At 55.3% G+C, this 26,919-nt stretch overlaps 1 protein-coding gene and 1 long non-coding RNA gene across 8 annotated transcripts; one reads left to right on the top strand and one right to left on the bottom strand.

Annotated features, from left to right (window-relative positions):
• Positions 1-121: 121 nt before the first annotated feature.
• On the bottom strand, positions 122-21,561 carry ADCY6 (adenylate cyclase 6). 7 transcript variants are annotated; one of them, XM_010804962.4, is made up of 22 exons: positions 21,420-21,561; positions 14,797-15,655; positions 11,173-11,322; positions 10,657-10,778; positions 10,456-10,567; positions 10,005-10,132; positions 9,339-9,497; positions 9,123-9,264; positions 8,885-9,013; positions 8,586-8,611; positions 8,206-8,353; positions 7,912-8,009; positions 7,650-7,737; positions 7,385-7,501; positions 6,960-7,118; positions 6,514-6,692; positions 5,508-5,543; positions 5,296-5,425; positions 4,717-4,980; positions 3,751-3,955; positions 2,822-2,946; positions 123-2,596 (listed from the first exon to the last, which is right to left on the bottom strand). In XM_010804962.4, the coding sequence occupies exons 2-22, from the start codon at positions 15,652-15,654 to the stop codon at positions 2,471-2,473; spliced, it is 3,501 nt and encodes a 1,166-aa protein (XP_010803264.1). In that variant the 5' UTR covers position 15,655; positions 21,420-21,561; the 3' UTR covers positions 123-2,470. The 7 variants fall into 7 exon arrangements, with proteins under 7 accessions (NP_001137349.1, XP_010803264.1, XP_024847352.1 ...); XM_024991584.2 differs by lacking the exon at positions 21,420-21,561 and adding an exon at positions 21,085-21,105; XM_024991583.2 differs by lacking the exon at positions 21,420-21,561 and adding an exon at positions 20,165-20,324.
• On the top strand, positions 12,341-14,965 carry LOC132345269 (uncharacterized). Its single transcript, XR_009494494.1, has 2 exons — positions 12,341-12,537; positions 13,970-14,965. It is a non-coding gene; the product is annotated as an uncharacterized lncRNA (long non-coding RNA).
• Positions 21,562-26,919: the final 5,358 nt, after the last annotated feature.

Below are 26,919 nucleotides of genomic sequence, written 5' to 3'. Positions count from 1 at the left end.
ACACTGCAGCTTCATCTTAGCAGATGAGAGAGGTCTACAGAACCCCGGCAGGGGACTGCCCTCCACCAGGCTCTGCCACTTCAGACCCAACCCAGGGCCCAGAACAGCTGCAGAGAACAGGGAATTTTACAAAGTTTGATTTTTATTGATATTTAAATATATTAAATATTTCACTGAAATACAATGGTATGCCACCCTCCCCCCGCCCCACGCTGGTTACATTATAAAACCAAAGTCCATGGGCCTCCCATCCACTGACTCCCCCACCAACTGGCAAGGAAGGGGGCAATATCAACCCAGGGGAAATGCATGGCTGGCACTGTGGTGCGGGGAGCCAGGGTGCAGACAGGCCCCTCCACTGGCAAGAAGCAGACACAAGTCACTCACTTTCGCCATAAGGGAAGCGGTCTTCCACTCTGGTCTCCTTACAGCCTCATCCCCACCCCAGGACCCCATGCAGAACCTTCCTGTCCAGGGCTGTGGCTGAGGGAAGGGGAGCTGACTTCATCTGGACCACCTAGTCTTTTCTCTTCTCCTGCCTTGGCTAATGAAGTGACTGATGGCCCACTTGGCTGATACATGAAGATCCCCCAGAGCAGTCAGTACGAGCCAGAAACAATGTCTGCAAGGAACTAGAGTCAGAAAGGGCATGAGGAAGGGCAAGAGTACCACCTGCCCCTTCCAGTCCCCCAAGTCAGCAACTCTGGGACCCTCTCCCCTCTGCCTCTAACACCTCTGAGACAAAGCGATCTTCAAGCAAAACTGTGGCCAATGCCTCAGCTTAAACAGGTACAGAGAAACCAAAGCACCGACTCATTCAGGCCAGAGGCAAGGCTGCAGGGAAGCGGGTGAAAGGCAGGCGCGGACAGGAAGGGAATCGAAGGCCCAGCCCTCCTAACCCTCCTGCCAGCCCCCGGCAGGCTTCATGGGGACTGGGGAGCCTGGAGCACACTGGGCTCAGGCTGTAGACTGGGGACGGCTGAGGTCCGGGTTCCCCTCCCCTTGCCCCTAGTACCAGAATCTGGGTCCTCGGGGGATCCCATGCTACCCCAGCCCCAAGGCTTACCACGTCCCAGGATACCAGCTGGGGAAATCCAGGGGACTCCTGAGCCTCTGCCCACCAAACCCCATAGAGTTCAAGTGCAAGGAGCACGGGGGCTCCAGCAGGCGCTTGGGTCCCTGCCCTAGCCGAGAGTGTCATGCTGCACACGTGGTCCCCACGAGGCAATTAGGGATTTGGCACAAAAGTCCTCTCCCCAGTCACCCTCCTTTTGTTACCACACCCCATCCCACTCCTGTGCAAACTGGGCATCTGTCTCCATCCCTTGAAATCAGACATCCTGCCTTAATTCCCAGAAGACAGAAGCCCACAGGAAAGAGGCAACCCAGGGTGGAGAGTCGAGGAGCAGGAGCGCAAGGACACACAGACCTGGAAAACAGACACACACACAGACCACCGTGCACACACAGTACACAGACACACAGGCCCTCCCCAGTGCCAGGTCTGGGAGGACGGGTCTAGGATCAGGGTCGTCTTCCTCCAGGCCCTGGCCCTGTTCTATTTGGCAACAGAAGGGGTAGAGACGCTCTGTGTCCCTTGCAGCAGACAGCAAGAGTGCGCGGGGGCAGAGCGGCCTGATCCTGACCTTCGGAGTCTGGCACCACCCCCATCCCTGGCTGGCCTGCTCTCTTTGGCACCTGCAGGCGAACATCCACCTTCCAGTCTTCTAATGCCCTCATGCACATTCCTGCTCCCTCCTGGGTGTTTTCACAGTACCAATGAGACCAGATGCCCCTCTCCCTGGAGCTGTGCAGGAACTGGGGCTAATCTGAGCTGTCAGAAGTCCCTTTGTTCCCCTTTGGGGACAGATCGTGGGACTAGGATTTGGCAAATGGAAACGTTCCCCTGAAATATGGACAGAGCTGGGTCTCCCGAGCCTCTCCCTCCTTGGCCCTGTGTCCCTGAGGGAGACCTGACCGGGTGGGGAGGGCCCAGGACCCATGCTGGGGATGCAGGCACAGCAAAGGCAAGCGTGGAACAGGCACTCTTCAAGCCTGCCCCAGTCTTTGTACAAAAGATTCCCAGGAAAAAGGGAAAGGAAGGGCCCAGCCCTGAGCCGGCTGCCCAGACGGACAGGGAAAGGGGAGGTGTGACAAGCTGCCATTTTAATCTCTCAGGTAGGAAGGATCCCCCCACCTTTGCTGCTGCCCCCTCCCCTGCTCCCAAAAGCTGGAAGAAAGGAGGGAAAACAACCCTACCCTAGTTTTAAAAAGTTACTTGCATAATCCTCTTGGTATCCCCTCGTTCACCAGCCTGAGGACGTAGTTGAACACAGCCTGCTGGGGTGTTCCCTTTGTGATCAGCAGGGTCTGGAGGCTCAGTGCCCCCTGCCACAGCTTCCCCCAGCAAGCCCAGAGTCCACACAAATGCCCACCTTGGTCCTTTCAGTTGATCTGTAGCTGGGCCCTGCTAACTCCTGGGGCCCCCATTGAGGAAGTAGGTGGTCATCTCCCCCTTGCCCTTCACCTTGACCACCCCTCGACATTCCAGCTGGTAGCCCTTGGCCGCTAGAACCTGGTACAGGTCCGTGGTCACCTGGGGGGGCGGGGTGGGGGGGGGAACCTGCTTAGGCCAGGATCCTTCCTGCTGCATTTGCAGGGTCCCAGGGGTTCTCTGGTCATGCTACTATCTGCCCCCATAACCCCCTCCACCAAATACAGAATATCGCCACCCTACCCCTGTCCTGGCTGACTGCAGAGGGGGCCCTGTGGAAGCTCCCCACACCAGACCCCTCCCAGCTTCCGCTTACAACCCCCTCACCTGGATTCGGTCGGGGACCCCGGTGCTGTCCATTCGACTCGAGACATTCACTGTGTTCCCCCAGATGTCATACTGTGGCTTCCGAGCCCCAATGACGCCTGCCACAACTGGGCCCATGTTCAGTCCTGGGGTGGGTAAAAGTAAGAAATTGAGAGCAGTGGATGTTCCCCAGTCAGCCCAGGGAGGCACCACCTCCTGGCACCTTTAGAAGGACCCAGAGAAGAATGGAAAAGGGACAAGTCTCCTGGTTGTAAAGAATGCCAAGGAGCTCCCCTGAGTCAGAAGGGCTATGCCAAAACAGCAGCTAATCCAACAAAGGTTCATGCTGTGCCAATCGCTCTATAAGCATTCTATACTATCTCAGCCTCTCAACAGCCCTACAAGGTAGGGCTCATCATCCCCATTTTATAGAAAAGGTACCTGAAGCTTACAGAAGTTAGGTGACTTGCTAAATAAGCCCATAAGTGGAAGAGCCAGAATTCAAACCAGACATTCTGACTCGAGAACCCACGCTATTAACAACTCCCATCCACCGGCTCATCTGGGAGCAAGTTCCTCTTATCAGACCAGCCACAGATGGGGACATAGGTACTGGTATCTACATAAACCTGGTCTTGAATCCCAGTTCAGCCATAACTAGTTGTGTGACCTTGGCTGAGTTATCTACCCATTCTGAAAATCTAACTCTTTTCTGTAAAAGGGGATAATAATGTGAGAATTGATATATGTTTAAAAAAAAAAATCTGAGACAATGCTTAGCACATAGGAGGCCCTTAATAAATGGTATCTATTCTTAACATCAGATGATATAGGGAGCAGGAGAAAAGGAAACCCCCACAGGACTCCTGATACACCATCCCCAGCCTGCTGCCTCAGCTTCACCCCAAAAACAGCCCTGGGAAAACGTGCCATGATCCAGGCCTTCTTACCGATCTTCATCTGGAAATTGTTGAAGGAGTGCTCATTGATGTGCTTCATCTGCTCCATGAGCCGCATGGCATAGTCGGCGAGGGCAGTGATGTGGGAGCGGCCCACCTGATCATAGGTGCTGGCGTTCAGCCCAGAGGCAGCCATGTAGGTGCTACCAATTGTCTTGATCTTCTCCAGCTGCCGGAAGCGCTCCTCACTGATGATCTGGACAGCACAGGGGGACCTGGCTGTCAAGGCAGAAAGGCCAGACCCAGTCCTGCCCCAAGGCTCCTTCCTGCCCATGCTCTGGCCCCCTGCCCCACTTCCCTGTCTCAATACTTCCCTCCAGTAAGTGAGCCCCGCTTGCAACTACTGCTCTTGGTGCTGGGCTAGGAACCCGGAAAACGTCTCCCTTACTAGGCAGCCATCAAAACCCAAGCAGGAACTTGAGCACACAACTCCAGGACAACTTTGACAGCCCGCTACAGAACCCAGAACCACAGAAGGGATATCAGGCATTAATGATTCCAGCCCTCACTTTGGGGGAAAGAGTCCCAGACTGAGGAAGTGCCTTCTCTCCAGACCTGACCTGGATGTTCAGGACGCTTTCTCGTATTTTACTTCCATTTTCTCTATTCAGGGGATCATCCTGATTACTTGGCCTCATGAGGCCGTAGTCTACAGATTACCAGCTCCTTCTTCAATGACATCCACTTGCTAACTCTACTGGCCCCTCCACAGATCTTCACATCCTCCTTTGCTCCCCAGTAACAACGACCCTGCCCCACTGGAGCTGACCCTGCTGCCTGTGACACACTCATATCTGTCCCCAACTCCACTGTGCCTACCTTTACTCCTGCCCTTCACATCTCTGGGTCTCATCAGATGAGCCCCTCCAATCCTTGCCTTCTTATCCAAAGTTCTCCCACTTCTCTGGTCCCCACATTCCCCCACCCTCTGCCAGCACCAACCTAAGGGACAAGTACCTCATCGAAATCAGCAATGATCTCATTGAGCAGTCGCAGGCACTCAACACCCTCGTTGTTGGCCTCCAGCTCCACGTAGAACTCAGAGAAGTTGGCAATGGAGGCAAACATGACGGCCACACATTCACAGGACTGATAGTAGAGCTCGTCGTTCCGGCGCTCCCGGGCCAGGAAGTGGGCGGCCACGTCCTTGGGCAGAATGTTATGTAGCAGCCGCCGGTTGTAGGCCTGGAGCTCCTCCATCTCTTCCTTCTCCCCTGTTGCCTGTGGACACCACACCCATCACCCACTGCCCAACATCCACAAGGCGTGGGTACAGCAGCCAACACCTGGAGAAGGGTATCTAAGGGAACCGCATGGGAGAAGAAAACCAGGGAGAGATGAGGCCAAAGAACAGGCAGAGGGGCCGAGGGGGCAGGGACAGAATGAGGCGGGGGATGGGGGTGGGCACAGGGAAAAAGCATGGAGCCAGGGTGGGCTCAGGGCAGGCTAAACCTTGACCAACCTAAGAGATGCCTGACACGGCCCAGGCTCCGCCCCCAGGAACCACCCACCCACCCCAGAGGCCTGCCCTGTCACCTGCAGCTTCCAGAGGAAGTCCAGGCGGGCGGTGGACTCCACCTGCTGGGCATGCAGGTACAGCGCCAGTGCAAACACCAGCAGAATCACGGGGGTCATGTATTTGAGTGCCACCCTCCCGGCCGCTGGGCTGAGGGAAGCAGAGGCGGGCTCAGTGGCTGAAAGAGGCGTCTGGCAGCCCAGCCCTTTGCTGCCCTGGAGCCCTCACTCACCAGTCCAGCCCATCAAAGGTCTCATTGGAAGAAGCCCTGGCAAGAAGATAGAAGAGACAAAGTCATAGAAGAGACAAAGTCATTGGTTCTTTCTGGGTCGCCAGGTCAGGGCACGGAAGAGGAGACAGAAACTGCATTTACTGAGCACCACAGATCAGGGACCAGGCCAAGGCATTTGCTTATATTAAGAGCAGAGATTCCACTCCTGGCTCCTCTACCCACCAACTATGTGACCTGGCTGTTTAACTCTGTAAGCCTCAGTTTCCTCATCAATACAAGAGTGATCAGATCTAAACAATGTGAGCAAAAGGCTTAGCAAATCCACAGCTATAGAAAGCCCAAGTAGCACAATAAAGACACAGCACAGTCTAAATTCTTAAAAAATGCTTTTAATTAAAAAAAAAGACTTAGCACAGTGCTTGGCATCAGCAAGTCTTCGATAAATGTCAGTTACTATAATCTTTACAGCTACCCTGTGATATAGATGGCACTGTCATTTTACAGATGAGGAAACTGAGGCTCGGAGAAGTTAACTCACCAATCTAAGGTCACACAGCTAATAAGTGGCAGAGTAGGGATTCAAACTCAGCAGGCTGCAGAGGCTTTTTCTACCACACCATATGTTTCTGCCATATAAGGTGTGGGCTTTTACAGAGGAAAAGCCAGTGTTGTCCCAGGCAGAGCCCTGAAGCAGGAGCCCGAGTTTTGGTTCCTTTCCTAGCCGGGGCTCTACCCCAAGCAGCTATGTGACCTACAAGTAGTTAAGAGTGGATATGAAAGCAACACGCAAATGCAAGAGGGAGTTTTTATTTTTAATGTCTAGCCTAAAGACAAAGGGGTTTCCCAGGTCTGGGGTTTCCTTGAGGAGACTGTTGGGGGTCAGGTGCTACCTCCTTTCCCCGCATGTGAGGGATGAGTGGTAGCATGCCAGGGTACAAAGGTCTCTCAACGACCTAGCAGGGTCAAGAGGCTCCTGGGAGATTAAAGGGGTTGAGGATAAACTCACAAGCCGTGGACGCCCAGCAGGAGGTCATAGTTGTCAAAGATGGTGGCTGGGGGACCCAGCAGAAGCAGCACCAGATAAACGAGCCCCAGGACAAAGATCATGGCCAACTTCCCGATACTACTGATGTGCAGGAAGACAGAGCTGGCCAAGAGACTCAGCAACACGTTCCCAATGAAGTACTGCGGAGCGAAGGCAGAGGAAGTCTGGGTGAGGGCAGAGCACGAGGCACGCCGTCACCTGACCTGAGCCCCCCTCGACCACCTCAAACCCAAGCCGCCTTCGCCCTCCACACACCCCAACACCACACCACGCCAGGGCTGCTCCTGGAGTTGGAGACTCTGGTGAGATCCTGGGTCCCCAGTGCCCACCACCAAGCCTGGCACAGAAAGGTCAAGAACTGGTACTGATCAGGACCCCCCCACCCCGCCTGACCACTGCCTGGACACCTCAGGGAAGCTGCAGGTGGGTGCGGTGCCCTCACACAGGGGAGCATCCAGGCCCAGAGAGTAATTGAGCTGCTGCAGGTGGCAGGCGGTAATGTCAGCAGGGGTTAAATTCAGCATCCGGGCTGCGCAAGTTCGTAAGGGGGTGTGGTTACAGGTGAACTGCAAAAACAGGAGGAGAGGAGGTATATATTAGGGTAACTGAGGAGGGGAGGGGTTACCAGGGCCATGCCCAAGTACCTTATATGCCAGGGGCCCAAGTTCTCACTGAGGGATAACAAGAGGCAAAGGGAGCAAGCCAGGAGGACAGGGGTTAACCTCACTCCTGCTTTGGGGAGGAAATGTGTCTCGTTCCTCTTTGTAGCCCCAGCACCCAGAACAGTGCTTGGCACAGAGGAGGAGCAGGAGAATTCTCCCTGGACCTTTACCATGCTGGCAACGGCGGAGGTGAACACAAGCAGGACAGAAAAGATGCCAACTGCGGTGCTATGTGCCCTCGAGCGGACAATACTGCGAGATACACGTTGCAGGGCCTCAGGGAACAGCTGTCAGGAGGCAGGAGACAGAGACAGACCACGTCACCCAATGGTTAAGGCCACCTAGGGCCAGCCCAGTGGCAGAGGCCTCACCTTCTCCTCCCTCCCCACTCCCAGTCTGGCCTCCCCGACCAGCCCTGGAAGGTCCCCCACGTACAGAGCCACAGGAGTACACGGCACAAGTCAGCACGGTGACCAGTAACAGCAGGAAGATACTGGCGTGGATCCCAAGCATCAGAGCTGAGCTGGGCGGGAGAGGGCCAGGGAAGATGTTACTCTGGGAGATCTGGGGGTCCTTTCCCACTCCCTGGGCAGGCAGGGGGCAGGCCCCAGGACTGTGTGCTTGCAAAGGTGTTTTAGAAGGGCCTGGGAAGTGGTAGAGGGAAGAGAAGCCCAGCAAGGAGGGGCAGAGCTCTCACCGTGGGAAGACAACAAGCTGGATGAAGCAGATGAAGCAGAAGACCAGCAGGGCACAGGCCACGTAGGCTCCAAAGCGGGGGTCCACCTTGCGTGAGTACTGAGGGAGAGGAGACTGAGCTGGGCACTGCCACTGCCCTCGGAAGGCCGCGTGTTGCCAGTTGGCCCAGCTGAGGTGAATCCCCACAGTGCCCTGTGGTCACCCCCACCGCTCCCCAGAAACTTCTCCTGTTCCCTCACTTGTGCTCAGACCACCCTGCCGGGACCTCCTCCTCCTGCCCTTGCATCCCCCAAACCTTCTTTTCAAGATCCTCTCTCTGGAAGGTGAGCAGGAACCGGCGCACATGGTCCTTGCGCAGCTGATCAATGCTGCGGGCATCAATGGCCCGGCCCAGGAACTCGTCTACCTCATCCTCAGGGTTCAGGGCATCCTGAGCACCCCGGCTGAGGGCAGAGGACATGGCTTCACCAGGCGCCTGACCACGGCCACGTGACAGGTGATGAGAAGGGAGGGGTACGGGCAGCACTCAGAGGAGAAGTGTGAGCGGGGCAGGTGCCACCCAGTCCCACGCGACATGTCTGAAGTCCAGGGAAGAGGGGTATCTCAGCTCCCCACCTCCTCACCCCAGGCTGCAAGTGCCTTCCCCCACCCGCCCTCCTCAACAACTTGACTTACTTGTCTTTGCTGGAATCATCGATGCCCTGGAGAAAGGGACAGAGTGTGAATGAGGTGACGGGCAGGCCACCTTCACCTCTACAGTCCCTTCCTTCCCCACCATCAACACTGTGCTGAGGGCTTTCCCCAGAGACTCTGGGGAGCCTGGGACCCCTGGGATGAAACCAGCCTTCCCATTCCCAATTCCAGAAACTGCAGAGACAACAGCCTCAACAAGGGAGGCAGAAGAGGGCAGGGCAATACTGAGTGTTGAGGGAAATAAGAACCAAGGCCCGGCCCAGGCGCGGTGGGACCCTCACCATCTGGCGGAAAGCCTTGGAGTCCTTGGTCCGGGAGAAGGCACGGTCAGGCACCCAGCGTGGCATCAGCCCTTCCATGGAGTTGGCCCGTGCCCGCTGCAGCTTGGCCAGCATGGCCTTCTCTTCCTTCTGTGTGGATAGCACAGGTACAGGCTGGGAAGAGGCGCCCAGAGAAGGCCTCTGCTTGCTCCTTCCATCTGCCCCTCTCCCCAGCCACCTTCCCCAACCCGACCCTGACCCGTTTCTGGCTGGCTCCCAGGATGAGGAAGGTCTCAATGTGCTGCTCCTTGAGGTAGGCGTTGCGCTCCCCACCGCGGCCCGGCTCCACTTCGTAGTCCCCATTCAGGTACTGCAGCGTGGCCCGGGTGATGTGGATGCGGCTGCGTGGGACAGGCGGGTAAGACCCCAGCTTGCCCGATGGCTACCACCCCTTACCCCTTGGACCCGCACTCACCCGGCCCGGCCCCCGGCCTCCATGTGGTTGGCCAGAGTCACGTCATTGGACCACACATCAAACTGCCATTTCCGCAAGCCAAGGACGCCACAGTGCACCCGCCCGCTGTGGATGCCCACGCGCATGTTCACGTTTACACCTGTCACCTCGCGCACCAGCCTGGGAGGAGGCGGCCTGGCTTAGCTCTCAGTAGTCCTCCCCACTCCCAGCCCAGAGCCCAGGCCTTGAGCTCGCCTTGGAGCCAAGTGGCCAAGGACAGACCCAGCCACAGAGCACATGGCACGCCCTTGGCGGGACACAGGTAGGAGGCTGCACGGGGCTCAAGGACAAACCTTTGGGAACCCTGTTCACCAGCAGGGGTCCAGCAGCGTCCTATGGGACTGGGCGAGTAGATGAGGAATCACCACCCTCCCAGCAGGCCTACAACTGGCATTCTCTCCAGCGTAAATCCCCCCTCACCCTGACTCCCCCTGCCCCATCCCAGCCGCTGGAGTCTAAGGTGCACATGGATCTTCACATGGGCTGAAGCCTTTCCACTCCCCAGGCGTGGATCTCCAAGACAGAGAGACAGCCAAGACTAAGGAAAGGTCCTAAGGACACCTCGAAGGGGAGGGGCAGGCGGAGCCCCCCTCAGTCCCAGGAAGGCCGGGGGGGGGCGGTGCTCACGAGATAGCCTCGATCATGTCCACCCCCATCTCCACGCAGCAGTGGGCATGGTCTGCCCGGGCCTCTGGCAGCCCTGACACGCAGTAGTAACAGTCCCCTAAGATCTTGATCCTCAGGCAGTGATTTTCCTGAAGCAGAAAGAGGGGAGAGACTGAGCGACTTCACTTTCACTTTTGACGTTCATGCATTGGAGAAGGAAATGGCAACCCACTCCAGTATTCTTGCCTGGAGAGTCCCAGGGACAGAGGAGCCTAGTGGGCTGCTGTCTGTGGGGTCGCACAGGGTCGGACACGACTGAAGCGACTTAGCAGCATCAGCACCTTTACTTTACACCTTTACCACCTAGCCCACTACTCTCAGTGCAGACTCCACGGGCTCTCATCCCCAAGCTGCTGCCAGAAAGGTGCGCCCTCAACCGGTCGGCCCTGCCCCCTAGCCCCAGCACCCTCACCGCAGCCAGCTTGTCGAACCGGGCAAAGAGCTCGTTCAGGGTCATGACCAGCTCCTGCGCTGTGCACTGGGACGCCAGGCTGGTGAAGCCTTCAATGTCCGCAAACAGGATGCTGTGGACGATGGCAGAAGACGGAAGGACGGTGTAGCCCTCAGAGACCACCCCCCACCTCTCCCAGTATCCTCCCCACTCCCACCCTACCTGACATTGTCGTGCTTCTGGATGTAGATCTTATGAAACATCATGTCTTCTTTCTTTGTGTTGATGTCTTCTTTCATCTCCATGGCAACATGCTGGGGCAACACAGACAGCAGCAGCCGCTCCTAGACCAGTGGTTTCAACAGGGCACCACTATCTTCCTGGCCTCATGCTTTAACCCCTCCTGGTCCCTCCACATCCCTGGAACCCTCCCTGACCTCTCTGGAGACCTGAGCTTCCCTCCTGGGACCTAGCCTGACCTTCCTCCGTTAGAGCCCTCGGCAGACACACACCCCAGTCTTCTCTGACAACAGCCCATTCAACCCCTCAGGTGCACTCCATCTATTCCCTCCCCTCCTCTGACAGGCCAGCAACTCCAAAGTCAGAGCGCCTCTGCGCTGCACAGTCAGGGGGAACAATTCACACTATTCCATGGAGTTGCACAAGGTGGCGGATCCAACCTGCAAGCTGTTGGCAGGTGGGGCGGGGGAAGGCCGTGACCAGGGAGAGCAGCCCCACCTGCTGCCGGTTCTCATGCTGCAGGTGCAGCCGGGCCTGGATGTAACCGCGGGTCTCTTGAAATGCCTGGCGCTGAGACACCTCAGCCGGATAGTGTGTGCAGATGCCAATGACATTGGTGCAGAGGAACAGCAGCATGTTGGCTCCAAGCTGCAAAGGGGTGGCAGAGGCAAATGGTGACCACCCCCCCCCACACACAGCTGCAACTAGCTAGGCTCTCGGTAGACGCACTGCCTCAGGGAGGAAGCCAGAATCCTGTGCCCTGTCTTCCCCAAGCCAGCCCCAGCCCTGCAGTCCAGCTCTCCATTCCCCATAGGGGTCCAGCTCCCTGCCTGGCTCACCCGTGGTGAGAAACATGATCTTCTCACAGCTCCTGGGAGTGGAAGCATCAGCCAGGGCCAGGTAGGTCACAGGGCCTGGGCCCAGCACTCTGACTCCCTGCCCCACAAACACCCCAAACAAAAGACACATGCTGCGGCTCCAGCACGTGGTTCTCCTCACAGGTCGACACCCAGGAGATCTGAGCTCCAAATCTTCCTGTGCGTGCCCAGGACAAGTCACCTCATCTCTCTGGGCCTGTCTGCTTGTCTAGAACCTGGAGAGGGACAGTAAGATCTCCAAGGTTCCTCCCTACCCTGACATAAATTAATGTGATAATAATGACTACTATTATTATTACTGGAGCTAATTTGTTGGCTATTTACAACGTGCCTGGATTCTATAGGTGTGCTCTATACATTAATGAATGTTATTTCTTACAACTCTTATGAGATGGGAGCATGATCTCATTTTAAAGGTGAGGGACTCAGGTGCCCAGGATCTCACCGCTGGTAGTAGCTGGTGTGGGACTCAAGTCCAGGACAGTCAGACTCCAGGCTGTGTCCTAACCCTACCGTGCACTACAGCCCACGTTCCCAGGATGCCAACTCACTCCACTCACCAACGCTCTTGAGGCCCACCTCAGAACCCAGGCTTGGGAGTCATTAATTCCACAGACACGAAGAACTCTTCTGAACTGAGATGGGGTGCCACCATGCCTGGCCACCCCCAACACTTGGTCCAGCCAGGTCCCTACACCCTAGGACCCCAACCCAAGGTGTTCCATCCTCAGTCAGCAGCAGCAACAGTGACTGGAGAGCGAGTCTAAGGGAAGCTGGCCTCGGTGATTCTGGAACTTCAGGGGTTAACCTGGCACTTGTGGCTCCGCCCCAGAGTTGGCTGGGGCAGGGCTCTGGTTTTGGGAGAAGGGAGGGCAAGAGCACCAACTGGAAGCCAGGAGTTCTGGGCTCTGCCTGGAACCAGGACTCATCCTGCAAAATTGGGCCTGTCACTCAGTCTCTGGGACCTCGGCTTCTTGTTCCTTGGGTAAGACGGAGGGTAGGCCAGCTAACCCCCCACCATTCCCAGCTCCCGCCCTCTAGGATTGGTTTCCCAGATTCCCTTCTCTGTCTAGCTCACAAGAGCCCCCCCTTCCCAGCAGCAGGGGTGAAGAAGGGGGGCACACTATCTCCCTCGGGGGTTTCTAAGAATAGCCCCCAGTGGGGGAGAAGAAAAGGGGGGGTAAAACAGGCAACTTCCCTTCCTGGCCCCAGGAGCCCAAGAGGAAAATGTGAGTCATGGTGGAGGGAAGGGGAAGGGGGACAAGAGACTGAAATAGATCTGTACACAGACCCCCATCCGACTGTGAGAAAAAATGGCTGCCAGGACACTGCAGGACACGCCAGGCTGGACTGGGTCACTGGGTGGAACCGCTCAGTGTGTCTGGGTGAGCGGGTCAGAGGATGAAGGGCCTGGATCTGCAAAGGGGCTGCCCAAGGACCATAGAAAGGAGGCCAGAGCCCCACCCAGAAACCTGAAAGCCAACTGGGTGCAGGGAATCCCCAGTTCAGAGAGAGGTACGGGCTGCCCTGGCCCCAAGGGCTGGCATGGGCCATGGGCAGCTTCTTCCACTTGCCCCAGGAACGTGCGCACTGAGCCCCACTGGCTGGGCACCCTGGAGAGGAGGGAGACTGGTGCAGTCCTGGCCTCCATGGAACTGTGCCTCCCTAGTCAGGCCCTGGGCTTGGCTCTGGGCACCAGGCCAGCAGAGAGGAGGGAAGAGACACCCATCTACCCTAGAAAGGATGGGGGATGGGAGGTCCCACCTCCAAGCTCCTCCTTCCCCAAGAGGGCAGTCCAACTCCAATGCCCAGTGTGACAGCTCCCCTGGAGAGAGATGGGGGGCTAGCAACAGCAGAAGGACCCTGGCCCTTTAAGAGATCTGACAGCGCCCTGCGGGTATGTGCTCCACAAACAAAGTGGCTATAAGGTTACTCTTAAAAAGGTACATTCTGTTCCACAGGCAAGGCAGGGAAGGGCATCATGCCAGGGCACCCAGCTTCTCACCCTGGGAGCCCCAGGCAACTTCCTCTTTGTGGGTGGGGCTGGGTGGGCTACAGGCCACAAGCTCTGGGCAAGGCAGAGCAAGAAAGAGGGCAGCACCATCTAAAGCAGGGGCCAATGGAGGGATCACAAGGAGTGCTGGGGAGCTGTATCGACAGCAGCCCCAAAGGCTCAGCTGGGCAAAAGCCCCTGTGCCTGGTCAGGGGACGACATGAGACAGTCGACTCCACTGGCTCACGTCTCTCTGCCATGGACGTCCCGGAAGCCCCTTCACTGGGTACCATCCCCTCCAGCCTCCCCACACCTCGCTGCAGGTGAGACCACCACCCTATGAGGCTCTACTCCACGCTGGCAGAGGGCAGGGCCCTGACAGCAGCATCACGAGGTGGACACCGTTTGTATCTTCCTTTTACAGAAAGGGAAAGTAAGACTGGGAGAGGCAAGATGTGCTGTCTGCACTCTCACAGAGAAGATTTCAGCCCCTTGGACAACCAGGTCTGCCCGCAGCCAAGCGCTTACGAGAGCCTCACCTCACACACCACTCAGAACCCAGAGGCGGAAGCCCACATGGGCAGAGAGCCTCAAGGCAGTTGCCAGAGCCCTGGTGCTCAGTGGGAAGTAGGCGAGATGAGGTCGGAGCCTAATGCCCCTCTTGTGCACAGTCCCATCCCAAACTACTCCCAGCCCAGGAGAGAAGAGACCACCCATCACTTCCCCTGTCCTCTTGGAGCTGGCCTCGGTCCAGGTGACAGGTGACTCCTCCCTTGCTAACTCCATCGAAAACCTACTCGATGCCCCCGCATTACCGCCGAGAACTGCCTAGAAGGATGGCACCAAGCTCGGAGTCTCAGGCTGGGGTCAGGGGTCAGGGTAGGATGTAGACTCCCCTGCCCTCTCAGACTTGCCCCCACCCAGGGGCTAAACATCACCTGCCCTCCTCCAGCCCTCCACGGTGTCTCTGCAGATGATACTATTTCAAGAGCCTCAGGCTAAAGAGTTGCGGACGGCGGCCCATGGGAGCAAAGCACAGGGTCTGCAGCCTTCCTCCCCATCAGCAGGGCCTTCTGCCCTAGATCCCAGATGGAGACTGACCCCCGAAACCAGGCCTCCCAAGCCCTCCTTCCAGATCCAGCCAGACATCCCTCACCCAGTGTCCATCCAGGGCTCAGCCACCGCCCTGATCACCAGACCCCTTCTCATTCCTGGCCTGATGCCCCCAGGCCTACCTCCCTGACCACCCACCTGCTTCCAGAGGAAGGCGTCACCACGGTTGAGCTGCCAGGCCAAGACCAAGTGCAGGGTGGAGAGGCCCAGGCCGCTGAAGACTGCAGCCCGCATACGGATGGGAAGGAGTGTGTAGGTGATGTAGACAAAGAACACAGGGCACCAGAGGCCTGCAGACGGACTACGCGGGTCGGCTGCCAGGGCGCCCCCGACCTGCACGGCCGCCAGGATGCCCAGCACCACGTAGCTCACCACCCACATGGAGTCCTGGCGGAAGCTGTGCCGGTTGCACACCACCATGAGTGCCACGAAGAGGGTGGCGGCACAGGCCAGCAGGGCCACGTAGGCGGGCTGAGGGCGGGCAGGCGCTGCGTGGAAGGCCAGCAGCACTGCCGTGAGCAGCACGAGCGCCGCCATGAGCAGCGTCAGGCTGCTCTGGTTCATCTGGAAGAAGTAGCGCTGGTACAGGCGCTCCAGCTTGGCCGAGCGGAACTGCTTCGACTGGAACACCTGCACCAGCTGCCGCCAGCAGGCCTGCCTGCTCCTGGTAGCCACGGCAGGCGCCACCTCCGCTGCTCCGACAGCCCCGGCCACCTCAGGGTCCTCGAAGCCCAGGGCCACCGCCCGCAGCCCCAGCTCCGGGCCCTTGCCTGGGCCCCCCCTCCGGATGAAGGCCTCATCCTGCCAGGGGCACCGAGGGGCAGTGGCGGGCGTCGGACTGGGTGGCTGCGCACCCTGGAGGCAGCTCATGTAGCGGGGCGTGCAGAAGCCACTGGTGCGGGTCCCACGGCGCGGCCGCTGCTGCCCATTGCGCTCCCCCCAGGCTGTTTTCCGTTCATCCACCTTGGGGACCAAGAGGCCGCTAAACCACGACATCCTGCGGGGAGGAAGGGAATGAGACGGTGTCAATACCCTGCTCAGTTAGTGAGAGCCGCCACCACCAGCAGCTCTCACTACCTGAGCACTTCCTGCTGCCGAGCTGAGCGCTTTCAGGCACATCCTCCTCCTAAGATGACTCTGAGGAAGACCAGGGTAGCCCTAATCAACAGGTGAGGAAACCGAAGCACAAACGGGTGGGGTCACCTGCCCAAGGTCAAGCAGCCACACAAGTGTAAGAGCTGAGATGCAGTTCACTTAAACATCCACCTCTTCCCTACAAGGCACTGATCTGGTGGTCACAGACTCGAGCGCCTCTCAGTGTGAAAAGCCGCCTGGCTCAGGAGAGAGGGCACACCCGGTACAGGGGCTAGCACCACCCCGCACTGGGGCACCGGTGCCACTGCTGTCCCAGGGGAATCCCATCTGATTTTTCAACAGAAGCTTTAAAAAAAAAAGTAGACTTTAACACGCCATCTCCTGGTTTTACATGTTGGCAAGGGACTTCCCCGGTGCTTCAGTGGTTAAGACTCCAGTCTCCCAAAGCAGGGGGCCCAGGAGCCATCCCTGGTCAGGGAACCAGATCCCACATGCCATGTGGTGCGGTCAAAAGATTAAAAAAAAAAAAATTAAACTTTGGCAAGTAACCAACATTTCTCAATACTGCAAGCCAAATAAATCACATCTATGGAATGAATTCAGCCTGTGAGCTGCCAATTGGTGACCTCTGTACAAGGGGGGATCTTGCACGCGTGTGCGTGCACGCACACACACCACACACTTCACCAAGTCAAAGTCAAACTCTCCCTCAGGTTCCAGCTTAAACGTAACTTCCTCAGGGAGGTGTCCCAGCGCCCCCACCCAGACTAGGTTTGGTCCCTATTCACTCTCCATGCATTCCCTCCGTAGTACTGATCACAACTGAAACTAAATCATCCCTTGGAAAAGACCCTGATGCTGGGAAAGACTGAGGGCAGGAGGAGAAGGGGGCCACAGAAGACAAGATGGTTGGATGGCATCACTGACTCAGTGGACATGAGTTTAAGCAAACTCCAGGAGATGATGAAGGACAGGGAAGCCTGGTGTGCTGCAGTCCTTGGAGTCGCAAAGAGTCAGACAAGACTTAAGAGACTGAACAGCAACCACAACACCCCTCGTTTATTGTGTGACTCTGCCCCCAGACTCCAAGTGTTACGAAAGGAGGGATGATACCTAGTTTGTTCAGCACTTTATCCCCAGCCCCAAGTACCCTAAGCATTGAGCCTGGCTCATAGTAGGTATTCAACCAATTTATATGTTGAAAAGATAGAAAAAAAGCAAGCTCAAGGGACTAGTTCAGAGAAGCTAACGTGAAACAATAGTGATAATCCTATGATTCTCCATCTCTCTCTCTGCACTCTGCTTCACTTAGCCTCTTTGCTGTTCCCCAACACACCAGCACAAGGCAGCCTGGGACCTTGGTGCTTGCTGTCCCCTTTGCCTAGAACAAGGGCTCCTCCAGGTCACAGCTCAAACACCCCCTTATCAGTGAGCTTTCCCTAACCACTCTATTAAAATAGCAACCCCCTTTCCTGGCGCTCCCTATCTCTCTTCCGAGCTTTATGCTTTATTTTTCTCCACCACTCTTATCGGCAACTGCCATTCTATATATTTTTCTTATTTGTTCATTGTCTGTCTCTCCTAACTGGAATGCCAACCTCACGAGGGCAAAGATTTTGGCTGGTTTTGCTCACTGCCACATCTTCAACACCTAGAAGGGTCTAAATGAATGTTCACTGAGTGGACAGATGGGTTGGGGGATGGATGGATAGACAACACTTCCATGCACTTTCCCTCTGCTTTGAACCAAAACCCTGTGAGGCTGGTCCTGTGGCCACCCAGTGCACAGGACAGATGTGACAGCCAAACAAAACAAAACGAAACTGAGGTCCACTGTCGTCTTACACAGCCGGCCCAGACTCTAGAGATCACGAGTAATCAAGTCAGCCCCAGATCTCACGTCTCTGGGAGGGAAGTGTCTTGACCTGGGGTGGGAGGACTCCCTGACAAAACCCTGGACGTGTCTCCAGCTGAGCCCAGCTCAGAAGGTGAGGGTGAGAGCCCTGCCACCATGGATGCCTGTGTCCCCTCCAGGGCTACACTCCTCCATGGCCACGGGGCACCCTGAGGGGCTCCTCATACTTAAACCTGCAGAGCTAGCAGCACTGACATTTGTACTCACAAGAGGAGTACCCAGCACTTGCCCCAGGTGGCCACAGAAGCAGTGCTTCAAGCTGACACCCAGGGACCCACAGAGCAAAAGGCAGCCTGGGGACCTCTCTGCACATGGGAAACTCCCATTCCCAAGCACACTCTGCCAAGTTCCCTCGGTGTCCTTCAACCCCTTAACATCACCAACAGCACCATCTGGAGAAACAGATCCAAAACCTAAGACTTCTGGTCAGGCTGGCGTTTGGAAAAGGTCACCGAAGAAAGCCTTCAAAACTTCAAAACACTTCCCTGGAAACGGGGTCTTGGGAATGAGACCAGGCTTCAAACCTTACTGTGATTATTTGCTAGGTTCACGGCCTTGGACAAAGTTACATCACCTCCCTATGTCACTTTCTTCATCTGTAAAATGGGAATAAGAAACGTTGCGAGGAAAGAATAACAGCTCCTGCCACACACGTAGTACGCATTTAATAAACATGAGCTCTTCTCCCCGCCTTCCACCACTTTGCACCCAAAAGCCTGTCAATGTCCAAGAGATGGAAAGAGAGGAAAAATCATGAGCAAAACCCCACGCATGCCAGCCAGTCACGTGTCACTATGTCCTCAACTGTCAGTCTCCAGAGCTGCATGAGACACAGCCCAGAGTGAGCAGGTTGCCCACTCCCTGTGATATTTAGCTTCAGTCTCCTCACCCTCACCCGTCCCCTGACCTGTCCTTACCACCACCCCCCCACCACTGGCCAGACCTCTGTTCCCACAGGACCCGTTTCTGGCCATGTTCCCGCCCCTTGGAAGTGCATTCTAGCATGTGGCTTGTACTCACAGAGGAAGGACAGACACTGTCCAGCAGAACGCATGACCCTCCCAAGAACACTCTGACCCCACAAGCGGATAGCTTCGGAGATCTGTAATTGTCCAACCAACTTCAACCATCCCACCCTGGGCTCCACTCCAAGCACTGCCCAACTTGGGAGAACTCACTCCTGGCACCCCATGCCAGGCTGGTACTGCAGGGAACAGGGCAGGGTACTGTTCAAAGCCACAAAACTTCCCTATATGGGCCCCCACCCCTACACGTCCAGGAACCCAACTCTGTGAACCACAGACCACCCGCTCCTCCCCAGATGCAGGCTCCTGAGCCTGTGCCCCAGACCCCTCCTCCCCAGGCTCCTGGTCTCCTTGCTCTCTCTCACCGATCTTCTGCTCCAACGCAGATACAGGCACCTCCAGCTCCATCTGGGAGCTGTGTCCATGCAGCCTGGCAGACCCAGGCCCAGGGCCCCTGACCCCAAATCTGTATCCTCCAGTGGGTCTGCGACTTGGAGCCTGAAGCAGGCCAGGCCCCAGCCCCAAGGATGGCTGTAGTCGCTGCTTCGCCCTACACCCTTCCTCTACACCCTCTTCCTGGCCACCTCCTGTCCCCAGGACCCCTCTGCCCCTGCCCTCCTTGGCAAAAGGAGGCTCCGGGGGGACTTTAAAAGGACTTCAGAAAGTTCATGGCAGAAGGCACTGCCCAGGCTGGGCACTTCAGTGCCAGCACCACCCATCAGGCTGGGACGTGGGCCTCAATTCCAGGCCTATCCAGATGTGGATGAGCCCGGCCAGGGCCTGTATCAGGAGGTCCGGCGACCCTTCCCCTCCCTTCCGTAGCCCCTGGTCTCCCTGAAGATGGCACTGAGCTCCGTCCTCCGCCACAGCCAGAAAAGCCCCATCAGGGTCCTCCAGTCACAAGGCACTCGGGGCAGGGGAGGCTGGGGGAAGAGAGTCCACCGCCTGACTCCTGATTCGAGCTTTTCAGTCGGGCCCCAGAGCTGTTCTGAATAAAGTCTGCCTTAGCAGCCAGCCAGCACACCAACCCTTTCTGTTCCCAAGGTCTGGGGTGAGGTGGGTGATTGCAGGCAGAGGGCACCCCTCCCTCCCTTCTTCCCAAGCACAACCACACTCTACCTCAAACTCGGAGACGCACCCACAGCCCGGCTGCAGAAACCTCAGGGCAGCCCCTCCCCGCCGTACATGCCTCTCCCCACCTTCCCCGCCGGCCGGGAACTCACTCTGGGTGGAGAAAGAGAAGCGCCCGGCGAGGGGTGAGGGTGAGAGCCTGCAGCCCCGGACCTGAGTCCACCGTCCCCCATCCATCCCCTCCCGGACTTCCCTCCGCCAGTCCCTAGGGCCCGGAGTTCCCCGCTCCTCCGCGACCACAGAACTCTCCGGGGGCCGCGCGGGAGTCCGCCCGCCGCCGCGCGGAGACCCGAGCGCCGGGCGCCGCCGCCTCCCCCGACGCTCCTCCGCGCGGTCTCACCTGCCGGCCGGGGTCGGCGGCTCCCCGGAGCCCCCGCCCCGCCCTCCCCGCGGGCTGCGGCCGGCCGGCCGGCAGTCCCGCGGTCCTGCTCCGTGCCCGTGCGTCCCGGCCGTGCCGCCCGCCGTCCGCTGTGCGCCGGGCCCGCGCCCCCTCCCTTGTTGTCCAGCGCAGCCGCCCTCTACCCCGGATCCAGAAGTCCCCTCCCCGCCGGCTCCCGGACTCCCCGCCTTAAAGGCACAAGCTCCTTTTGTCTGGGCACCCCCTCCCCCCCACCGCCACCCCGGACGCCCGGCCGAGCGGCCCGATTCCCTTCGGAGGAACGGGGTAGGGGCGAGCGAGACCGAAGAAGAATGGAAACCCTCCCTCCGCACGCCCCCTCCTCTCCTCCGGCCGCTCCCTCCCCCAGTCTTGGGAAAACAGGCGGCTACTGTTCTGGGATCAAGACCCCGGGGAGGAGCCGGCCGGCCGGCCCTCTCCCCACTTCCCTCCACCCCCGGGCTGCCTCCTCTAGCATTCTCTTCCCACCCTCACTCCCGGGGTCCCCCCACGCGCAGGGGAAACCCACTCTCTAGCAGCGATTACCCGATCCCCCTCCCGCCCCCGTCCCGCGCCCAGAGGGTCAGCTTCCTTCCTGTCGGGGTACCCTGGGACTGAACGGGTGCCCAGCACCCACTCCTCACCCCTCCTCCCTACCCCAGCCTCCACCCCGCCATTCCCGCCCCGCCTGCCACGGCTCTGCTCGCTCCCGAGGGAACTCGGTTTAATAATTAATAAAGATTTCATTCCACAAGGCGCCAGGTGTGTGCGGCCTGCTTCCCCACACACCACTTTTTTCCTCTTCCTCCTCCCTCCAGAGCGTTGGCCCCACGTGAATCTCCTGCACCCAGAGCCCCAGGGGGACTGAGGGAAGGGGCACTCACCACGTGGCCCCACTTTCTCTGGGAAGCCGCTCCCCAGCACCTGCCCATACGGAGATACACACCTGCACCTTTCACACACACACACACACACACACACACACTTTTTACCCAAAGGGTTGTCCTTCTCTGTGGAGTGGGGGTGGGGGTGGAGAGAGGGTGCATTGCTAGGGTACTGAGAAATTGTTTGGGACTTTTATTTATTTCCCAGGTTTTCAAGCTGGGAGCTGCAGCCCAAGTAACCTGGATGATGGGAAAATCACGTGGAAACCGCTTTAACCCTTTGAGGGTTAGAAAGACGGTGTAGCCAGAAAGGAGAAGAGGGTGGGTGAACTCACCCAGGATGTCGGTGATTCTGGCTTTAGAGCGGGTGCCAGTCCTCCCGAGCTGGAGAGAGGGCGGCTTGTCAGCCTTCCCCTGGAGGCGGCTCGCAGGGTCCTCAACCAGACCAGTAGTTCATCCTTCCTTTGGCAGCGCCTTCCCCACCCGAGGTCCCAGCCTGGGTATCTGAAGCTGCTCTTCAGACCCAGCCCTCCTGCCCTCCCGCCCTCCCTTGCCCTGTGCTTCAGGGCCCAACTCTTGTCCTTGCCAAACTCCTACTAGGATTTCGCAGCCCAGGACAGAGTCTGAGGCCAGAAAGAGAGGGGAAGAATTAAGAAAATCCCTTTCAGGGGGCTTCCCTGACGGTTCAGTGGCTGAGACTCCGCGCTCCCAATGCCAGTGGACTGGGTTCCATCCCTGGTCACCGAACTAGATCCTACATGCCACAACTAAGACCTGGTGCAGTCAAATAAATATTTTTTAAAAAAAGAAAAAAAAAGCCTATTTCAGTCACTTATCAGGCATATATAATTGCAAACTCTTCATCTGCAGTTAATCATCACTTACTCTCTTGGAGCCTCATCTATAAAATAGGGATAAAACTATCTGTCTTGTCTTACAGAATTTTCAGGATAAGCTAGAAAAATGTTGGTTTAAATGTTTGAAAATTGAAAGTAAAAAAGGGACAGTTTATTCTTCCGTGTATGAGTCTCAGTGGTGCACGCCTGGCCTGTAATTTGACCTTTGGGGCCTTTCTGCCTGACTTCTCCCTTCAAGTAGCCAGTGTTCTGACCACTGTCAAAATTTCCTCTCCAATCTGAATCTAGTATCTGCCATTTATCTCTTAGAATAATACATTTACAGACAGTATTGGGGAAATACAAAAGACATTGAGGGAAAGAAATGTGTGTGTTACGAAATTTTATATTTCAGAATGGAAGCCTTGATCCTTCATTTTATTTTGGAATGAAAAAGAAAATTTGGGGGACACCAACCAAACAAGCTGAAGAAATATGCTAGGGGCGCATCTCTGGCCTCTCTGCCTCCTGTGGAGCTGCTAGGGCAGTCTGGCCTCCTGCAGTTCTTTTCTGGGTTCTGAAGGCCAAGGCTGTCACCAACATGTTTCTTTGATCCCCACTATCAGCACCTTACACAGAGGATCTGTTTCTAGCGCTATTGGGGCCATAAAAATGATTCCAGCCCTTTACTTCACAGATAGGAAACATGAGCTAGTGCTAGGCATGTGGGAAATATTCAATCATTAAACATTTTAATCTATACGATATTAGAGCAGGAAGAAATCTTTATGTAATTCAGCTGCTATACTTTCCATCGGAGAAGGCAACAGCACCCCACTCCAGTACTCCTGCCTGGAAAACCCCATGGATGGAGGAGCCTGGTGGGTTGCAGTCCATGGGGTCGCTAAGAGTCGGACATGACTGAGCGACTTCACTTTCACTTTTCACTTTCATGCATTGGAGAAGGAAATGGCAACCCACTCCAGTGTTCTTGCCTGGAGAGAATCCTGGGGACGGGGGAGCCTGGTGGGCTGCCATCTAAGGAGTCGCACAGAGTTGGACACGACTGAATCGACTTAGCAGCAGCAGCAGCGTACTTTCCATAAACAAAATAGCAAGCACATTCATATCATTTACTGTGCACTGAGTAGTCTTCTAAGCCCTTGATTTAAAATAATTAATTTAATCTTCATAATTAAGTTCATGATGCTATTACTATGCTCACCTTGGAATGAGGATGTACCTCACTTTTCCCATGAAAAATGAGCCACAGAGAGGTTCAGTAATCTCAGGGTCAAAGAGTGGTAGGTCCAGATTCTGAGCACGGGCTGCTTGGCTTCAGAGTCTGCGTGTTTCACCACTGTCCTCTACTGACTCTGGAAAACCCAGCCCCTGAGATGGGAATTGACTTGCCTATGACCACCCAAACCTAGACAGCATATTAAAAAGCAGAGATATCACTTTGTTGACAAAAGTCCGCATAGTCAAAGCTATGGGCTTCCCAGGTGGCACTAGTGGTAAAGAACCTGCCTGTCAATGCAAGAGACGTAAAAGACGCAGGTACAATCCCTGGGTTGGGAAGATCCCCTGGAGGAGGGCATGGCAACCCACTCCAGTATACTTGCCTGGAGGAGTCTATGGACAGAGGAGCCTGGAGGGCTACAGTCCATGGGGTCACAAAGAACTGGGCACGACTGAAGTGATTTAGCACAGCACGATGGTTTTTTCAGTAGTTATATACAGATGTGACAGTTGGACCATAAAGAAGACTGAGTGCCGAAGAATTGATGCTTTCGAATTCTGGTGCTAGAGAAGACTCTTGAGAGTCCTTGGACTGCAAGGAGACCAAACCAGTCAATCCTACAGGAAATCAACCCTGAATATTCATTGGAAGGACTGATGCTAAAGCTCCAACACATTGACCATCTGATGCAAAGAGCCAACTCATTGGAAAGGACCCTGATATTGGGAAAGATTGAGGGCAGGAGAAGCGGGTGGCAGAGGATGAGATGGTTGAATAGCATCGCTGACTCAAAGGACATGAGTTTGAGCAAACTTTGGGAGATAGTGAAGGACAGGGAAGGCTGGCGTGCTGCAGTCCATCGGGTCACAAAGAGTCAGACCCAACTTAGGGACTGAACAACAGCAAATGATCACACAGCTGATTGGCAACGGAAGGAGGACCAGAACACAGAGCCCCTGGCCCCGGTTCCTTTCCCTTTCCACTCAGCTTCCCTGGGTTGGCCCAAAAAGTTTGGGGTTTTCCATACGATCTTAAGGAAAAACCCAAATGAACTTTTAGCCAACCCAAGATCATATAGACGTGAGTTGTTATCCTTCCCTATGTTCCCTCAGAGGCACGACATTCTCCTGCTGGCAGATGGCAACATTTTTCTCCCCTTTGGCTGTGGGGAATGCATTGAAGGGTAAGGACAATGGGCCCCTGATCTGTAGCTTCCTGACCCCAGAAGAGTGAGACCTGCTGCTAGTGACTGACTGTAGAGGGCCAGGGACTCCAGATTAGACCACGGGTTAGAGTCTGGGCCCTTCACCAGCCCCTCAGTGAGAGAGAAGGTTCCACGTGTGGGACATTTTTAAGTCAAATCACCTCCCTCTGAAATGCACCAAGGCTATTTAAAAGAGCTTGCATAGCAAACATGGAATTTTTGAGATGGTGGTTCTCAGACTTAATCCTGAGCCCCTGGAAGAAATGGTACTCTTAGCAGACCATGATGAAATATTAATATATTAAAATACATAATGTTGTGCTTTGCCAGATCTAATAGACTCTAGAATCACAAGCACCAATGTTTTAGAAAAAAATATTGGAGAAACTTTAAAATTGAGAAAATTCTATTAATTTTTAGTCCTTGAGCCAGAACATAATGACTATTACTCAATTTTCATGGCAGAACACCTTGATCCAGCTGAGGGAACACCAGCCCTGCTGAGCCTGGTTTGAGAACCACTACAATAAGTGAAATATTCAGAAAAGACCTTCTTATCCCAGGGTGGGAAATAAAACCAGTCGGGAATCAGTTGGAAAGTTTTAACCCTAACAAAGAGAATTAAAAAGAGAGAGGCAGCTGGCATGAACTGTTTCTATTGTCCAAGTCTAGCTTAATGTCAATGACTGTGGCTTTTTCTAATACAGACCACAGTCACAGAGTGATATATTCTCAACCCCTCATTTTCACAAAGAGGAAATTCCTATGAGAAAAGTGCATCATCTGTAAATGCAAGTTCCATATCACTGTAAGTGTATCTGGACAATGCTATAAATATCCAGTGTTGAAAGCACCCTGGAACATAACTAATGGTAGAGCTTGGGTCCCCTGAGCTTTCCCTGGGTTGTTTGGAAAACAGCTAAGCGAGCCTTTGCCTACTCCCTTTTACAAGGCAAGGATTCCTTTACAGTGCAAACAACCATTCCCTGACTTTTCTGTCTTCAATATCAGATTTTTGTGTATTTCATTTCTGGAAAGTAAGAAAAATGTGTCAAGACAACCCACTTTCGTATATCCCCTGTCCACTACCCCACTGGAACGTGGCTACTGCCACCGTCACCACCCCAGAGACTCTTGGCTTACTCTAGGGCCCAGATTAGAGGAGCCCTTGGATACCACCAGTCCCACAGCCTCTACCATCTATGGGAATGGAACGATTAACTGTAAACCCAAGATGGATACAAACTTCCTCATCCCTTAGCTCCCCATCATTCATTCATTCTTTCCACAAATACTTATCAAGTGCTTACTAAGGCCGGGTCCTGTTCTGTTCATAGGTACTGGGGCTACAGTCTCAGCAGGCTGGGTCCTTATTTTCATGGAGCTTTCCTTCTAGTGGGAGGAGGCAAGAAACAAATGAATAGATGAGAAGATATGTTGATGTGATAGTTGCAATGATAACCATTAGAAATGGGGACAGGGACTTCCCTGGTGGTCCAGTGGTTAAGAATCCACCTTGCAACGTAGGGGACCCAAGTTTGATTCCTGGTGGGGAACTAAGATCCCACATGCCTCGGGGCAACTAAGCTCATGCTCTGCAACTACTGAGCCCACGTGCCACAACTAGAGAGTCTGTGCAATTCACTGAAAGCTCCCCAGTGCTGCAACTAAGACCTGACACTGCCAAAAATAAATATTAAAAAAAAAAGCGGGAACAGATAGGAAGTAAGTTCCTCTCTGAGGAAGTAATGTTTTCATGGAGACTTGAATGACAGGGAATCAGCCACGCAAAAAATATGAGTAAAGAGCATCCAGGCAGAGGGGACAACTAATGTAAAAGTCCGGAGGCAAGAGCAAGCTCACTGGGTTCAAGAAACAGAAAGCAAGTCAATGAGGTTGAAGCCCAGTGTGCTGGAGAAAGAGAGTAAAGATGTGGTCAGAGAGGGAGGCATGCCCTAGCTAGTGCAAAAGCTCGGAGGCCAGGGTGAGGAGCTTGGACTGCATTCAATGTGTAATGAGAAGCCTTTGGAATATGTTAAGCTCAGAAGCAGCATGATCTGATTTATGGTTTTAAAAGATCAGGTTGGCTGCTAGACGAAGAATAAATCAAGGGATCAAGAGATGCAAGGGAAACCACTTAGGAAGCTATTATAGTGGTTCAGGTGGAAAACAGTCTTAGACAAGGGTGGTGATAATAGTGGGCTATTGAGAAGTGAAAGGTTTGGAGTTGAAGTACCCTAATGACCTGTCTTGGTTCCCTCTGCATGGTTGATCTACAACAAATAATAATCCCAAACTGACAAATATGTGTTCAGCAGCCACTGTATGCCAGACACTGTGCTAGGCGCTGGAAGTTACAGTCCAGAGAAGACAAACCTACCCTCTCCTGCCCCACCACCATATCAAGCTCTAGGTTGGGCAAGCGACTGCCCACCCCAGGCCCTGTCCCATTTTCAGGGCCATGGCCACACCCTCACTCACCCCTGCACTATACTCCAATGCTGAGCTGGAGTTAATGGGATGGGGGTGGGGGGAGTGTTTACACTTGGAGA

The sequence above is a fragment of the Bos taurus genome, chromosome 5, assembly GCF_002263795.3.
Source record: "Bos taurus isolate L1 Dominette 01449 registration number 42190680 breed Hereford chromosome 5, ARS-UCD2.0, whole genome shotgun sequence".
NCBI lineage: Eukaryota > Metazoa > Chordata > Mammalia > Artiodactyla > Bovidae > Bos > Bos taurus.
The sequence above is the reverse complement of the archived record's forward strand: the minus strand, read 5'-3'. Positions and strand labels throughout refer to the sequence as shown.

Coding starts and splice junctions, on each gene's coding strand:
- ADCY6 (XM_010804962.4), bottom strand. CDS start 15,654: ATGTCGTGGTTTAGCGGCCTCTTGGTCCCCAAGGTGGATGAACGGAAA. Junction 10,568..10,656: donor CAGAAGCACGACAATGTCAG/GTAGGGTGGGAG, acceptor CATCGTCCACAG/CATCCTGTTTGCGGACATTG. Junction 8,612..8,884: donor CCAAGGCTTTCCGCCAGATG/GTGAGGGTCCCA, acceptor CCCTTTCTCCAG/GGCATCGATGATTCCAGCAA.